The sequence below is a fragment of the Chelonia mydas genome, chromosome 12 (assembly GCF_015237465.2).
Source record: "Chelonia mydas isolate rCheMyd1 chromosome 12, rCheMyd1.pri.v2, whole genome shotgun sequence".
Taxonomy (NCBI): domain Eukaryota; kingdom Metazoa; phylum Chordata; order Testudines; family Cheloniidae; genus Chelonia; species Chelonia mydas.
In genome coordinates, this window is record NC_051252.2 from 31935194 (window position 1) to 31950564 (window position 15371).

Here is a 15371-nt window from a genome sequence, read left to right on the forward strand (position 1 = left end):
ATGCTGCTTGAAGGGTTTGTTGAAAATATAGTTGTCAGGAAGAGAAACATTAAGGAGTGTGAGACAATGGGTCCTCAAACTAATTAACTTAGAGCTCCTACTGAACTAGGAGATTGGTAAACGTTAGTATGCAAATAAGATATGTATGTATATTTGTCAGTTTCTGCTTTCTTTTGTCTCTTATGTTAAATTGGCTTTGGCTTAGCTGTATAAATAAGTTATCTTGAGCCTCAGAGAGGGGCTCACATCTGGGTGCATTAGCAAAGCACTTTGCTAATAAACAGAGTGGTCTGATAAATTATGTCAGTCCTGAATCTGACTTTGACAATTTGGAGGTTCCACCGAGATGGCAACCGTCTTCTCTGGGGCTGTGTGACTCCTGACTATTCTTAGGACTGCCGTGGCAAGCCGGCACCTGGGCATTTGGCCCGAGCGGTCCTCCGCCAGAACAGAAGGGTGCATGACCACAGTGAAGTCTACACCATCAAACCTGTTGGTTCCCACTCTGTTCTGGTAGGGATCCCGGGATCTGACATCAGGAATCTGGTCAGGTAATTATTTCTGTGTTTTGTCTGGACTGAGGACTGTCTTGTCTCTGTGTCTATCCGTCCTCCCTGTGGTGTGCGCCGTCTCCGTCAGGAGATCGGCTGACCAAAGGGTTCCTGTCCCCACGGTCTGAGTGAGTGAAATCTGCACAATCGCAGCCGCACCGCGCCTTGGGTAAAACCCTTGGTGTGAAAGCAAGGGCGATTGAGGCAGTAGCCTGTGGGCTCCTTTTGTGTGTTGCACTGGGCATCGCTCTGACGAACCCGACTTTCCTTCTTGTGTGATTGGTGTGTAAAGTCCTCCTGTATGGGTAACCAGATGTCTAAGTCGGGACAGTTCCCTAAAGGAACGCTGGCTCAGTTTATGTATTTTAGGAAGAGTCCGGACTCCTGTAAATTTCTGGAAAAATGGTCTAGGCTAAGGGGGTCAGGTAGAGTGGCTACTACCACCACTACGCTTCTGCCCCCAGAAGCCTTTACAGCTATTCTGAGGGAAAATGGGCCCTTTTTCCACAGAAATGGTCTATAAGGGACTGCTGGAGGCAGAGAGAGAATCTGATCAAAATTGTTTGACTACTGGGTAATGTAATCAAAATCACTAAAGGATGTAAGGGGTTTCTATTGGAACTTAACTTGGCTGCTCCTGGTTGTGTCTAGTTGTACAAGATGGAAGTGTAATCAGGGTACAGTTGTGTAAAAGAGTAATCACAGTGCAAGGGATGTTAGGCAAAAGAGAATTTTGTGTGTGTGTATAGTGCTAAAATCTGAAGCTGTCTCAGCTATTACCTGAGAATAAACTTATAGCTTGGTACAGCAGAGAAACTATTGCAAACATGGTCTGTTGCACAAGAGGGGAAACTGAGGTACACCACCTCATGAATTTCATAAATGATCAGTGAGTGGGGTAATTCACTAGCCTGACTATAGAACAGCCTGACTATAGAACAAAATAAGGACAGCCTGGAGGTAATTCTTCTGTTTTTCCTGCAATTAGTAAGGAAATTTGTAAAGGAAAGTGGTATTATTATGAAGAAATACTCTGTCCCCACCAGGGGGGTGGAAATTGTTTCTTTTGTTTTTAGACTCTACAAGCAAGCTGGCGCCAGCGGAAGAAAAACTCAGAATACCGTGGATCTATGTTTTGTGTTGTTTGTCTGTGGTGTTTGTCTTGTTGCTAGCATTGTTGTGTTTTAATGAACAGAAAACCTCATGACATGGGTGGGGGATGGCTTCAAAGGCTGACCTTGGGGGCGTGGGGGGAGGGAAGATGTGTATGGGAATGCAAAAGGCTAACTCAGGAGAATCCCAAAATTCAGTGGCTACTGTTAGGATCTTGGGACAAAGGCCGAGTAGAAGTCTTAAAAGACAAACTCGGCCAACCCAGAACTAAATTGGCAAAAGGAGAGGTTGATTGTTTCATGCAGTGGTGGGAAGAGGCAAATCATAGGTGGACAGAATCAAAACTTGCCTCTCTCAAAGATTCTGGCTTCTGTCCCACCAGATGCAACTCATTTTACTGTTGTTGATTTGTGCTCTGCTTTCTTTTCTGTCCCGGTTCACCCTGACTCCCAGTTCCTGTTTGCCCTTTCTTACAAGGGGCAACAGTACACATGGACCACACTGCCCCAGGGGTATACTGAAAGCCCATCATATTTTTCCCAAGCATTAGCCCGAGACCTTGCTGACCTTGTTTTCCCGTCCAGGTCCACACTAGTCCAATATGTAGATGATCTACTCCTCTGTTCCCCTTCATTGTCTGCCTCTGAAACTGACTCTTTAGTGCTTCTTACTGCCCTAGCAAATAAGAGTCACAAAGCTTCTCGCTCTAAACTACAACTCTGTCAAGCTTCTGTCACATACCTTGGCTTTCTCCTCTCCCAGGGTTCCTGTGCACTTTCTCCCACCCGCGTCCAAGCTATCCTTAGCTTTCCCCGACCCCGCTCCCCACGCCAGGTCCGGAAGTTTTTAGGCATGGCTGGATTTTGCAGACAGTGGATTCCCCAATATGCCTCCCTTGCAAAACCTCTCCAGGAACTCACTCGATTCTCTGTGCCTGACCCCATGCCGTGGCTCCCTGAGGCCAATTCTGCCTTTGTTTCCCTCAAACAGTGTGGGACTTCTGCCCCTGTGTTTGACTTCTGCCCCTGCCTTAGGGCTGCCTGACTATTCTAAGCCTTTTACCCTTTTCTGCCACAAACAATCTGGGTGTGCACTTGGAGTTCTCACTCAGATGCACAGAGAAAAGAACCGCCCAGTGGCTTATTTCTCTGCCACTTTAGACCCTGTTGCCCAAGGCTTACCCCCCTGCCTGCGTGCTGTGGCTGCTGCAGCGCACCTAGTCGAAATGTCTGATTCCCTTGTTCTCTGCTCTCCTCTTACCCTCCTGATCCCTCACTGACCTCACCCTGCTCCAAGACTCTGCCCCAGAAACCGAGAGAGAATCCTGGGTTGCCCAAGGTTGCTCTCTACATCCCGATTCCTTTTGGCGCTCACCTACTGGCACCTTGTAGCCCCCTTTTCACTCTACCCATCTCTGGCCGCCCTGCTACACGGTGTTTCGCATGTCGGAAAGGAGGGGATGGTCTCTGCTGTAACAAAGACAGGATGGTGGGCCCCCATTTTAGCTCTTTTGCAGCCCGCCACTGTGCAGCCTGTACCATTTGCCAAAGCCATAATATTGGTAAACCTGTAAAAGTGGCCCAGGGGTTCCAGGGCCTGCCTCAAGCACTGTTCTTGCACAAATGCCTAAGTGTCAACAATATGATTTTATATTGGTTATGGTATGTTTATTCTCTGGTTGGATTGAAGCCTCTCCTTGTCGCAAGGCTGACTCACTGTCTGTTGCCAAATGTTTGTTAAATCATATTATGCCTGCCAAAGGGAATTCCTGCTACTCTGTCCAGTGATCGGGGTACACATTTTACTGGACAACTTATGCAATATACGGTCCAGGCGTTGAACATCAAACACCTGTTGCACTGTCCCTACCACCCACAGAGTGCAGGTGCAGTTGAAAGACGAAATGGTGTACTTAAGAATAAACTTGCTAAAATTTGTGACTCTACAGGATTAAGCTGGCAAGTAGCCCTTATGGACATGAGATCCACTCCATCCCAAAGGCATAAATTAAGTTCCTTTGAAATTGTTATGGGACGCCCTATGCGAGCTATGACTACCATTACTCCCATTCCAGATTTGAACGTGACTCACAGTGCGCTCCTTCAGTATTGCAAGGGACTAATGCAAGCTGTAAGTCACTTCCATTCACAGGTTCGAGTCACCTGGCCCATGGAACCCACCTCCGATGCTTGCCACAACCTCGAGCCAGGTGATTGGGTCTACGTACGGCGCCATCATCGAAAGCACGCCTTGGAGCCCCGGTGGAAGGGTCCTCATCAGGTACTGCTTACTAAACAGACGGCTGTTAAACTATCTGACATCGCAGCGTGGATACAAGCTTCACAGTGTAAGAAGGCACCATCCCCAGAGAACCAATCATCACCTCAGGACAACGCAGAGTCAATTTTCACTCCAGAAGAAGGAGTAGAGGAACAGTCTGCAATACCTTACAATCTACGCTCTCGTAAGGGTTGTCAGAAGCAGACGACGAACAAAAAAAAAAATAAAATAAAAAAAAAGCAATAGCGAGCCTAGCGCCTACTGCCTGGTGGGTGTAAAACCGTGACTGCAGTTCCCTCAGTTGAGGTTGTCAGAACCAGAAGAGCCTTGCCTCCAATATGCGCCTCTGCCTGTTCCTCGGCTGCTGGTATCTTACGGTCTGGGGAGACCACGATGACAATTCTTTTATCCAGCAGCAGGTGTGGATAGCTCAGACCCTTAATATTTCTAATTGCTGGGTCTGCAGCCACATCCCAGCCCACTCTCAAACTGGTGTTCCTGTCCTGGCTATCCCACTCAAGTCCCCAGACCTCACTGGAGGGCCTTGTCCATTTAACAAAATATGGAACAGCAATGACACTTGGGAAGCGGTGGGAATAAATGCATCTAAATGGATAAGTGTGGTGGAGGGAAAAGGTCGTTGGTGTTGGGTGTGTAATGGGACAGGGCTGGATCTGGGGAAAAGCCGTTGCCTTCAGCATATTGTGGCCAATGGTGTATGGGATTATTCAAACAAAACTAAAAAGTGGCGGGCCGGGTATGGAGATATGAATTTTTTTCTCAACCTAGGATCAAACAGAGAAATCAATCTCATGTTCCCCCTACAGTAACCTTAGTGAAAACAATACAATCTTTCAATGTCATGCAAATAACACCATGCCTCGTAAGGAGAATTACCCTGTACCCTTTGGGGGATACTACTCCTCCTTTGCAAACACCTATATGACAAATGGGTGCAACCGACCCTTCCCAGCCTTAATAGCCCATCACTGGGTGTGTGGGACCAGAGCTTATACCGCACTACCAGCTAATTGGTCAGGAATCTGTTATCCCGCCCGACTCTTCCCACAATTCCGAATGCTAGGAACCTTCCCTTGAGAACGCCTCCGCAATTTCAGGTGAAAAAGAAGGGACTTAACAGATGCCCAATGGTATGTAAATAACATAAGCCCCTTAACCTGGGAAGAGGCTATTGGCGGTTCCTTAATACCATTGGGGGAGTAATACATCATGCAAAAAGGCTACTAAGGTTACAAGCAGTAGTTGAAATAATGGCAAATGAAACCGGAGAAAGTTTAAGAGCCCTGGCCAAAGAAACAGGGGCAATCCGACAGATGGCCCTCCAAAACCATCAGGCATTGGACATAGTGCTGGCGGCAAAAGGAGGGACTTGTGCTCTCATTGGAAAAGACTGCTGTGGGTATATACCAGACAACACCAATGAGGGAATAGATCGTGCTAGCCACTTAGAACAAATCGCATATCTTCCCCACGAAGAGCCAAGTTCTTTATGGAAGTGGCTAAGTAACCTTTTCAATTTCTCTGGCATAGGAAACTGGTTGTTTCAGGGAGCCCTAACTCTCCTGTTTGGAATCCTAATAATTTTTGTATGTTTTCAGTTACTTTCCTGTTGTATCCAAAATTGTGTCAGGCATGCTACACAGATAGCTGCCCCAAACCAGAGTGCTAATTTGATGATTTTAAATATCACTGATGAACAAAGAGATAAAGAACAATTGATATGTGGAACCCAGTCATTGTTGGTCATTGCGTAGCTTGACCAAAAGAGGGATTATGAAAGTAGAATGAATTATATTGAAATTATAATTCATTAAAGAAATGCTACTTGAAGGGTTTGTTGAAATATAGTTGTCAGGAAGAGAAACATTAAGGAGTGTGAGACAATGGGTCCTCAAACTAATTAACTTAGAGCTCCTACTGAGCTAGGAGATGGGTAAACGTTAGTATGCAAATAAGATATGTATGTATATTTGTCAGTTTCTGCTTTCTTTTGTCTCTTATGTTAAATTGGCTTTGGCTTAGCTGTATAAATAAGTTATCTTGAGCCTCAGAGAGGGGCTCACATTTGGGTGAATTAGCAAAGCGTTTTGCTAATAAACAGAGTGGGCTGACAAATTATGTGAGTCCTGAATCTGACTTTGACACTATCTAATAACATGCTAATTTAACATGACTTTATCACTGTAAAGTCTGATCACTTGCCAAACATTTATGGATTCATCTTCACATCCCTCAGGGGACATAGGAAAATATCGTCTCCTCTTTGCAGATGGAGGGGAAAAAAAAATCTCACTAGGGCCCTGATCCTTAGGTACTTTAGGCATTAGTCTGCTCAGCATTGCAATGTTTGACCTGCTACTCAGTGGGATCTTCAGCCATGAGTTAGGCTCCATTCCTCCTAGTATAGAATCATAGAATATCAGGATTAGAAGGGACCTCAGGAGGTCAAGTCCAACCCCCTGCTCAAAGCAGGACCAATCCCCAACTAAATCATCCCAGCCAGGGCTTTGTCAAGCCTGACCTTAAAAACCTCTAAGGAAGGAGATTCCGCCACCTCCCTAGGTAACCCATTCAAGTGCTTCACCACCCTCCTAGTGGAAAAAGCTTTTCCTAACATCCAACTTAAACCTCCCCCACTGCAACTTGAGACCATTACTCCTTGTTCTGTCATCTGGTACCACTGAGAATAGTCTAGATCCATCCTCTTTGGAACCCTCTTTCAAGTAGTTGAAAGCAGCTATCAAATCCCCCCTCATTCTTCTCTTCTGCAGACTAAACAATCCCAGTTCCCTCAGCCTCTCCTTATAAGTCATGTGCTCCAGCCCCCTAATCATTTTTGTTGCCCTCTGATGGACTCTTTCCAATTTTTCCACATCCTTCTTGTAGTGTGGGGCCCAAAACTGGACACAGTACTCCAGATGAGGCCTCACCAATGTCGAATAGAGGGGAATGATCACGTCCCTTGATCTGCTGGCAATGTCCCTACTTATACAGCCCAAAATGCCGTTAGCCTTCTTGGCAACAACGGCACATTGTTGACTCATATCCAGCTTCTCGTCCAACGGCTGCCTAGCCATTCGGTCCCCAGTCTGTAGCAGTGCATGGGATTCTTCCATCCTAAGTGTAGGACTCTGCACTTGTTCTTCTTGAACCTCATCAGATTTCTTTTGGCCCAATCCTCTAATTTGTCTAGGTCCATCTGTATTCTGTCCCTACCCTCCAGCGTATCTACCAATCACAGTTTAGTGCCATCTACAAACTTACTGAGGGTGCAGTCCATGCCATCCTCCAGATCATTAATGAAGACACTGAACAAAACTGGCTCCAGGACTGACCCTTGGGGCACTCCGCTTGATACTTGCTGCCAACTGGACATGGAGCCATTGATCACTACCCATTAAGCCCGCCGATCTAGCCAGCTTTCTATCCATTTTATAGTCCATTGATTCCAGCCCATACTACTTTAACTTGCTGGTAAGAATACTGTGGGAGAGTTTCGTGTACGGAAGGGATCTTCAGAATCTGGACGGCTGAGCAGGAAGCTGCCTAAACTAGCCTGGAGCGGTATGCTGAGGTGAGGGGTAGAGAGAAAAGAGGGGCTTAGGCACCTAAGTGGCTGATCTCTGCTTGGGAGCCTCAGCCGCGAATCCTCTCCTGGAGCTAGGTGCCTAAGACAGGTCATCTGCTTATGTAGCCCATGGACTAGCAGCTGAAACAGTGTGTCTGTCTCTCACCTATGTTTCCCAGTGCCCCGGGCTGCCTTTTGTGCAGAAGCTTTGCTGCGCCTCCATGCATCAGTGGCTTCCTTCTGTTGCAGGGGGCTGGTAGGAAGCAAATGTTAGGTGTGCTCAGAACTTGCTTACTTGACTGGCCTTTGCTGGCAAGATAGGCTTTCCCCCGCCTAGTTTGAGAATCCTGCTTCAGGGCTTTGGCTTGAGCTAGGGCTGCAAGTGGCTCATTACTTGTGGAGTGGCTTCAGTGCATAGGCAGCTTTGCAAGTGCTGACTGATGGAAATTTAAACACCTACAAGGTTAGGCAGCAGCTGAGCAGCAGATCTGAAAATGTAAGTGGTGCCAAAAGTGTGGACTTAGGATATATCTACACTGGTTAAAAAAACCCAAGGCAGTGAGTTGCTGAGTTGGGCTTGCTCTAGGGGACTAAAAATAGCAGTGTAGATGTTCCCACTCAGGGGTGGGTCTCAGAGCCTGGGCTCCAGCCTGAGCAGGGACGTCTACACTGTGATTTTTAGCCCCGTGGTGCAAGCCTCACAAATCTTGTTACCCGGGGTTCTTTCAACCCAAAGCTCTTGGTAACTTTTACTCTGTGCAAGGTGGTGTCAGGAAATAAATCAGGGGAGACACGGCCGTCCAACCGATAGATGGCTGGCACAAACAGGACAACACGAGTGCTTTCACTTAAAGCTAAACTTTACTTAGTCTCAAGCACTTATACACATGTCCACAACAGGTTAGTAAAACACCCCCAACCCTTGATAATTACCAAAGCTGAGTGTGGCTCTTGAGTGGCACAGCAGCAGCCTGTCTGCCACTGGGGAACACAAGATGCATCCAGAGGGAGTGTCCAGTCCTGAAGAGTCCCACCACCTCAAACTTTTCCCCCTTATTTATACATTACTAATAGAATGACATGTCCCTTAAAGCAACTTGTTAAGTAAGCAGTTTCAATGGTCAAGCGAGATGTTCCTTCTGATTATCGATTAACCAGGTGTGGGTTTTTCCAGAGTTTGAAGCCTGGAGGCCCCAATAGACATTCCTGGGACACATCCTGCTCTTCTAAAATGCATGTATCAGCAAGTTCAACACAATTCTTATCAGGAAGGACGGGGGGCCCAAGCTGTCCTCTCTGTGGCACCCAGAAACCTCCCTCCCCTCCTGCCTTGGTTAAACTGAGACTGCTGAATGGCCAATTTACAGCTTGCTGACTTGGCTGCTTTTAGCAATAAGCTATAGTGGTTTCAGGCACTTTACTGGTTTGCCAAAGTCTCCCCGTACAATCTGAGTCAGTTGACCCAGGCTCTGAGACTTGCTGACATGGGTTTATTTTGCAGTGTAGCTGTATCCAGATCCTGAAAGGTATTTAGGTGCCTATATACATCTTGAGGTGCCGGAATACCTTTAAAATGTGGCCCTGGGTTATGTGTACAAGGTCATGCAGGAAGTTTGTGGCAGAGTTAGAAATTGAACCAGGTATTCTAAAGCTTTGTACAATACCTTAGCTACAAAACCATCCTTGCCCCATTATATATGCCACTGAAAGAGTTTTGTCTTTGTTGTTTGACTCTCCAGATATCTTTAGAGTATTTTTAATCTGATGTGAGAACATGTTTTAATTAGGCCTCTCTTTTAACTTGAATCTAGATGTTCTTTGAATTGCAAAGATGATTGCCATTTCTTATGTGAAATATCCAAAGGCAGAGCATAGCTTTACCAAGGCCAAATCCTCTGCCGATCGACAAAGCCCCAAATGCTGCAGAAATACTACCCCCTTTTTTTTTTTTTTTTTTTTGGATGCATGGTAGGAAAGGCAGGTTAGCCTGATCCTTAGGGGTATGAGGGTTGGCTGGGACATGGCGAGTGGGCCAAATTCATTGCACAGATTCCTGTTCCAATGCCCCATGTAGGGTTGGGGGGGACCCACAAAGGGCCACAGTCACCATGACTGTCTTTGGAGACTGCATAACCTGAAGTGTTCTGTTGCGCAAATAAGAGCGTTAGATAAACATTCCTAATCCCAGATATATATACTGGGCTACTTCAACTAAATATACTACTGAGCAAAAATGTTGTACTGTATCTAACTTGAATAGGCTGGATCTCTTACCACATGTCATTTCTTGAGTACTACTACTCCCTCTGAACACATTTTTCTTCACTCTCTTGCTTTATCATCTTCCCTTTCCCCATTTATCTTCTACAGTGCTCTTCACCTTTTAGGTAATTCTATGCATCTAGGGCCAAATCTTGCTCACCTTACTCCAAAAAGTAAATCTGTTCTCTCCACTGGGACTACTTGTGTGAATAAGGCCAATGGAGTTTGTCCCATGAAGTTTGTATAGTCTGTAAATATTTTAATTATCAATTCTGTTCTTGAGTGATTTCACAGCTGTCTCCACTTCTTCACGCAGTATTGGAAAGTCGTCATCCTCTGTTGAATCTGGGCTGCCTAAGACACTAGGATCTCCATTTGTCTGGTGGTTGTATTGATCAGAGCAGTAGTTTGTCCACCTATTGATGTCCCTTTCTTCTGTAAGACTGTTCCCTTCTTTGTCTTGATGATTTATGGAATTCGGAGGAGAAATAGTAATAGATAGACTCACCAAGATCTGCAACAAGATTTGGCAGACCAGTGAGTGGCCCTCCACGTGGACACAGTCACTAATCATCTCTCTATCAAAGAAAGGCCACCTGCAATTGTCAAAATTACCAGACCATAAGCTGAATTAGCCATCCCAGCAAAGTGATGTTGAAAGTCATATTGAACAGATTGAAATCACAAGCGGAGAGCATCATCACTGAAGAACTGGCTGGCTTTCATGCTGGAAGAAGTACCGCAGAACAGATTTTCAACCTTCGTGTTCTATGTGAGAAGTACTTACAACACCAGCAGGACATCTACCACGTCTTTGTTGACTTCAAGAAGGCGTTTGACAGAGTATGGCACGAAGCTCTCTGGGAACCATGAAGTACAATGTTGGTGGTAGCTTATTCTTACCGTTAGACAACTGTGTGCCAAGGCCAGTAGTGCAGTTCTCATCAATGGCACAACAGGAGAGTGGTTTCGCACCACTGTTGGAGTCCGGCAAGGCTGCCTTCTTTCGCCCACACTGTTCAACATCTACTTGGAGTGGATGATGACTGATGCCCTAGATCACATATGCACAGTCAGCACTGGGGGGGGGAACAATCTCAAATCTTCGGTTCGCTGATGACGACGATGGCCTGGCAGGCAGCGAAGATGATCTTGCCAACCTTGTGAAGTGATTGGATGAAACCTCCACAAAATATAGCATGGAAATCTGTGCAGAGAAAACCAAGCTGATGACAGACAAACGTAATGGGATCAGCTCACATATCACTCGGTGGACGAGCTGGAGACAGTGAAACAGTTCAAGTATTTGGGGGCAGTCCTCACTGATGAAGGATCCAAAGCAGAAATTCTGGCAAGAATTGCGCCAGCAGCAGCAGTGGCAAAGCTAAAGCCAATTTGGAGGAATAAGAACATCTCCCTGGAATCCAAACTGAAACTGCTGCACGCACTGGTCATCTCCATTTTTCTGTATGTGTGAGAGACATGGACCCTTATGGCAGAACTTGAACGGAAAATACAGGTAGTAGAGATGAGATACTTCCATAAGATCCTGGGAATCTCCTACTTCTACCACCTCCCTAATGAAGAGGTCCGCAACATCATCACCCAGTGCAGTAGGTCATACGAAGACCTCCTGACGACTGTAAAGAAGTGCAAGCTGAAGTGGTACGGCCATGTAACAAGATACTCTGGCCTATGCAAGATCATCCTCCAAGGGATAGTACAGGAGAAGCGAAGAAGAGGTTGACAGAAGAAGAGATGGAATGACAACATAAAAGAGTGGACAGGAATGGACTTCAGAGACTCAAGCACTGACACACAGTTGTCAGGGAAGGAGACAATTGGTTAATTGCTCATATGGTGCCCCAACAACCAATGCGGTTACGGGAGTGATGATGAAATATTTTAATTAGGATTCTAGCTGTTTTCGCCAAGAGAATGAAAATACATACAAGATCAGTGTTAGAAATAGTCTTTTTCACTGTGTGCAGAGTAACACTTCTATTGTATACAATATACAGTATAGTGTACATACAGTAACAATGTCTTCCAGCTGAGCCCCACTTAATGAAGGCTGAAAGCAATCCCACCATGTGGTGTTAGAGACCTACTTAATTTAACTGATACATCATCTGTGTCTGCCTAGTCCCTTGCCCCGTGCCTTGGGGAAACTCTGCACAAACGCATCTTATGGAGCAGGGAAGGTGTTTGGAGTATAGGGTTGTCCCCCCTCCCCTCCAGATACGTATCCTTTTGGGGGGGGGATTGAGGTGGAAAGGGAGAGAGAGAGTTAGTGAATTTTTGTGGTTTTCCCCCTCCAGTTCTGTTATACATGTAACAAGAAATAAAGCTTTTGCAATCTGAAAAACCCTTGGAATATATTAAACATACATTATTTATCTACTCTCAGCCCTCTAGTGGCAATACTGAAGAGAGCCACTTTCTTCATATGGCTAACTCTTACAGACTGATGGAAAGTACATGAGCAGACTAGAATAATAACATATACCCCCTCATACTTCAGCGATGATTTCTTATCTGGCTCTTGTGTTTGCACATGTAACAAGAGTTTTTATGCTGTCTGTCAGCGAGTCTAGACTCTTCTGTAGCTCTTGTTAGAACAGTCAAATGTGGATCTGTTATCTTCATCCATTTACTCTCCCCCTGCACAGAATTTCAAACCTAATACCATATGAAGGTGTGTATGTTTGTACTGTGCCTAGCACAATGGGATCCTGGTCCATAACTGGACCGATTACAATATAAATAGCAGTAATGTGTATCCAGTATTAGTTAAATAAATGTTCTTGGAATGTATTAAAGGCGGGCCTGTTAAAATCGCCTTTTATTAAGGTTGCCTGACTCTTTCCATTATTCTAGCCTGTTTTCAGTTGCTTAGAACTTTGCCAGACTTTACCCATTTGGACTGAAATTTTCCACGCCGGGTGTCTGCCTCAGGCTGAATGTGTTTTGAAAAACATCAGCCAGAATTGTTCAGCCAGTTTTGAGAACAAGGCTGGTGGGACAAGACGTTCTGCGTATTTTCAAAAATTTTGGTGATTTTTTTTTTAAAACTGTATTAGGCCTGTCCTGCTCCCTGTCTCCATGTTTTGGAGCAAGGACTTGAACTTTAACAGGGGGTTGGCCTTTGTGTCAGGGATGTGCCTTTTGCTATCCCTGTGAAAATCCACCCAAATTTGGCCAAGTTATAAGTCTTTGAAAACATCTGAGTCCACACATGCTCAGTAGAGACTTGGATTTTAGCATTCAGATTCCCTGAAGATTCCATTCATTCTGAGCAGGTTCCAGTTTGGGCTGAGCAGGATTGTCCCTGAGGTTGCAGCTCTGGGCTGCTGAGAGCTGTGCCAGGTCCAGATCCAAGCCCTGGAATTGAAAGTAGGGTGTTTGAGAGCCCAGGAGAGTCAATGCCCCTGCTGGGCTGAGGCAGCATGGAAGAGAAAATTGCATGATTCAAACATAGTGAATACAAGAGCCAGACCTGGGAGAGGAGAATAGACTGGGACAAAGGGCATGGAGGCTTGTTGGTGGTGGGAGTCAAGGTGGGGCAGGGAAAGATTGGGACTAGCTGAGCAAGGAGATTGGCACTGAGGCAGAGATTGGGAAGGAGACCATGGGGGACTTGAACGGGTGGGGGAAGGAGAGAGGGACTGGAATCGGGGAAGGGGCTGAGAGTAAATAAGTGCGGGGGAGATGGGGACTGTCTGGAACAGAGATGGGAACTGAGAATGAGTGGGGCAGGAGGAAAGAGGTCAGAGGGGCGGGGAAACAGATTGGACAAGGACCTGGGGCAAAGGAGAACTGGGACAGGCTAGGCAAAGAGATTGGGACAAGGAGCTGGGGAGGTCTCACTGACATTGGACAAAGATCCCAGAAGGATGAGTAGGAGCAAGTGGGGATGGAGAATGTGGGGAGTGACTGGAGGCCAAGGTAGGGAAGAGAGAGATTAACTGAGGAGCCAGGACTGGGATGGGGACTGGGAATGTCTGGTTAAAGAGACTGGAACTGGGAGTTGGGATGGGGGGAAGGCTGGGGGACAGGGATTCCAGAGGGGTGAGACTCGGACTTACTGGGCAAAGAGCCTGGAGCTGAAACAAGAAGCCTGAGGAGTGCTGACTGGAAGTAGAGAATGGGACAGGGGTGATGATACAGATGTGCAGAAGAGAGAGGACTGGAGACAGGACAGGCTGGCAGGGGTATGGCAGAAGGAGTCACATTTGGGGAGAACAGGTAGAGGTCTGTGCCTATTAAATAACACACTCCTCCAGAGCCTGGAATGGAGCTCATGATTCCTGAGTCTTACCATTCCTCTGCTTTTAGCAAATATCTGTGAAACACATTGTGAAAGTGTTTGTCTCATCCTCCTCTAGTGCTGGTCCACAGAGGATACCAACCTACTTGTACTATCAGTTACTTTTGAAGTGGCCGAGGGCTGAGTGGTGGCTCTAAAGTTTCCATCCCCCATGATGACCGTTGCATCCCTCATGATGTCACATGGTAGAATAGCTGTATTTTTGGTTTGTTTACAACCTTAATTTGGACCCCTTGTGAATATGCATTATGATGCAGTTTTTAATTTGTAAGGAAGATAAATATTTATTTGGAAACAGAGCCAAATAGCCTTCAAATACTCTACTAAATTACTTTTTCCCTTCAGGTTGTTCGGGGAGGAAAACACACACACCCCTTCTTCAAATTAATAAACAAGCAAACTTAAAGTCAATTAACTTCTCACTATGGGTAATTATTTAAACTTTTACTAAACTAAGTAAGACCACACAATACAAATTATCACATCAAAGTCACAGTTGGAATGAAGCACCTTAACAATGATGTGGAATGGAATCACCAATTGATTATAGTAGCAAATGAACACTGCCAGTAATCAAATCATGAAATTAAGACAACAGGTCAATTATGTCAAATACTAAATGCTGGAAGCTTAAGAAGGTGGTGTTTCCTTCTCCGTCCTTGAGACGTGCCTCCTCAACCCGGTGGGAAACTTGATGAGACCTTGGCAATTGGGCTGGCCCCAGCTGAATGGGAGAGGGGAACATATGTCCATCCCCTTTAGAGTCTGTAAGCACTCAGGGGCTAGTTTAGGATGAAGGGAGCTGGCTGGTCCCTCACCTCCCCTTTCATTAATTTAAACCCTGGCTCAGGCCATGTGGATCCGCTTTTTGAACAGTTCCAGACTATTTCCTCACTTTTTGATACATCAAAGATCTGCAACTCTCCATTCCTCTCTTAGTGCAGCGTGGTGCATACAGACACAAACCAGGTAACAAAATGATTTAAGGGAGGACTCACTTAGCATGTTGGTTGGGAAATGATTCATGGCATATACTGTTACTTACGCTTTTGCTTACATGTGCACAGTTTGTACACACGCACACCATACACCCTTTAAAAGGGTTAGAGAAAAATCAGTAATATTGGCAGGTGTCTCCATGCAATAACAAAATAGGGTAAGGGCCGGGGGGAGAAGAAAGTTTCTTAATAAAAGAAAAAGATTTGCTCTTCAGCTTCTTGGCCTTCAGAGCATCAGCACAGAATTG

At 45.7% G+C, this 15371-nt stretch overlaps 1 protein-coding gene across 3 annotated transcripts in view; it reads left to right on the top strand.

The window, feature by feature from the left end:
* Positions 1-15371, top strand: part of BCO1 (beta-carotene oxygenase 1) — a 38849-nt gene that overhangs the window by 2484 nt on the left and 20994 nt on the right. The window contains exon 1 of one of the 3 annotated variants that reach the window (XM_043526262.1): positions 14535-14553. The exons of the other annotated variants lie outside the window; for them this stretch is intronic. Coding sequence (XP_043382197.1) covers positions 14550-14553 — 4 coding nt within the window. The 5' untranslated portion in view covers positions 14535-14549. Of the gene's footprint in view, positions 1-14534; positions 14554-15371 lie in introns of those variants that run through there. 3 annotated transcript variants of the gene reach the window in all.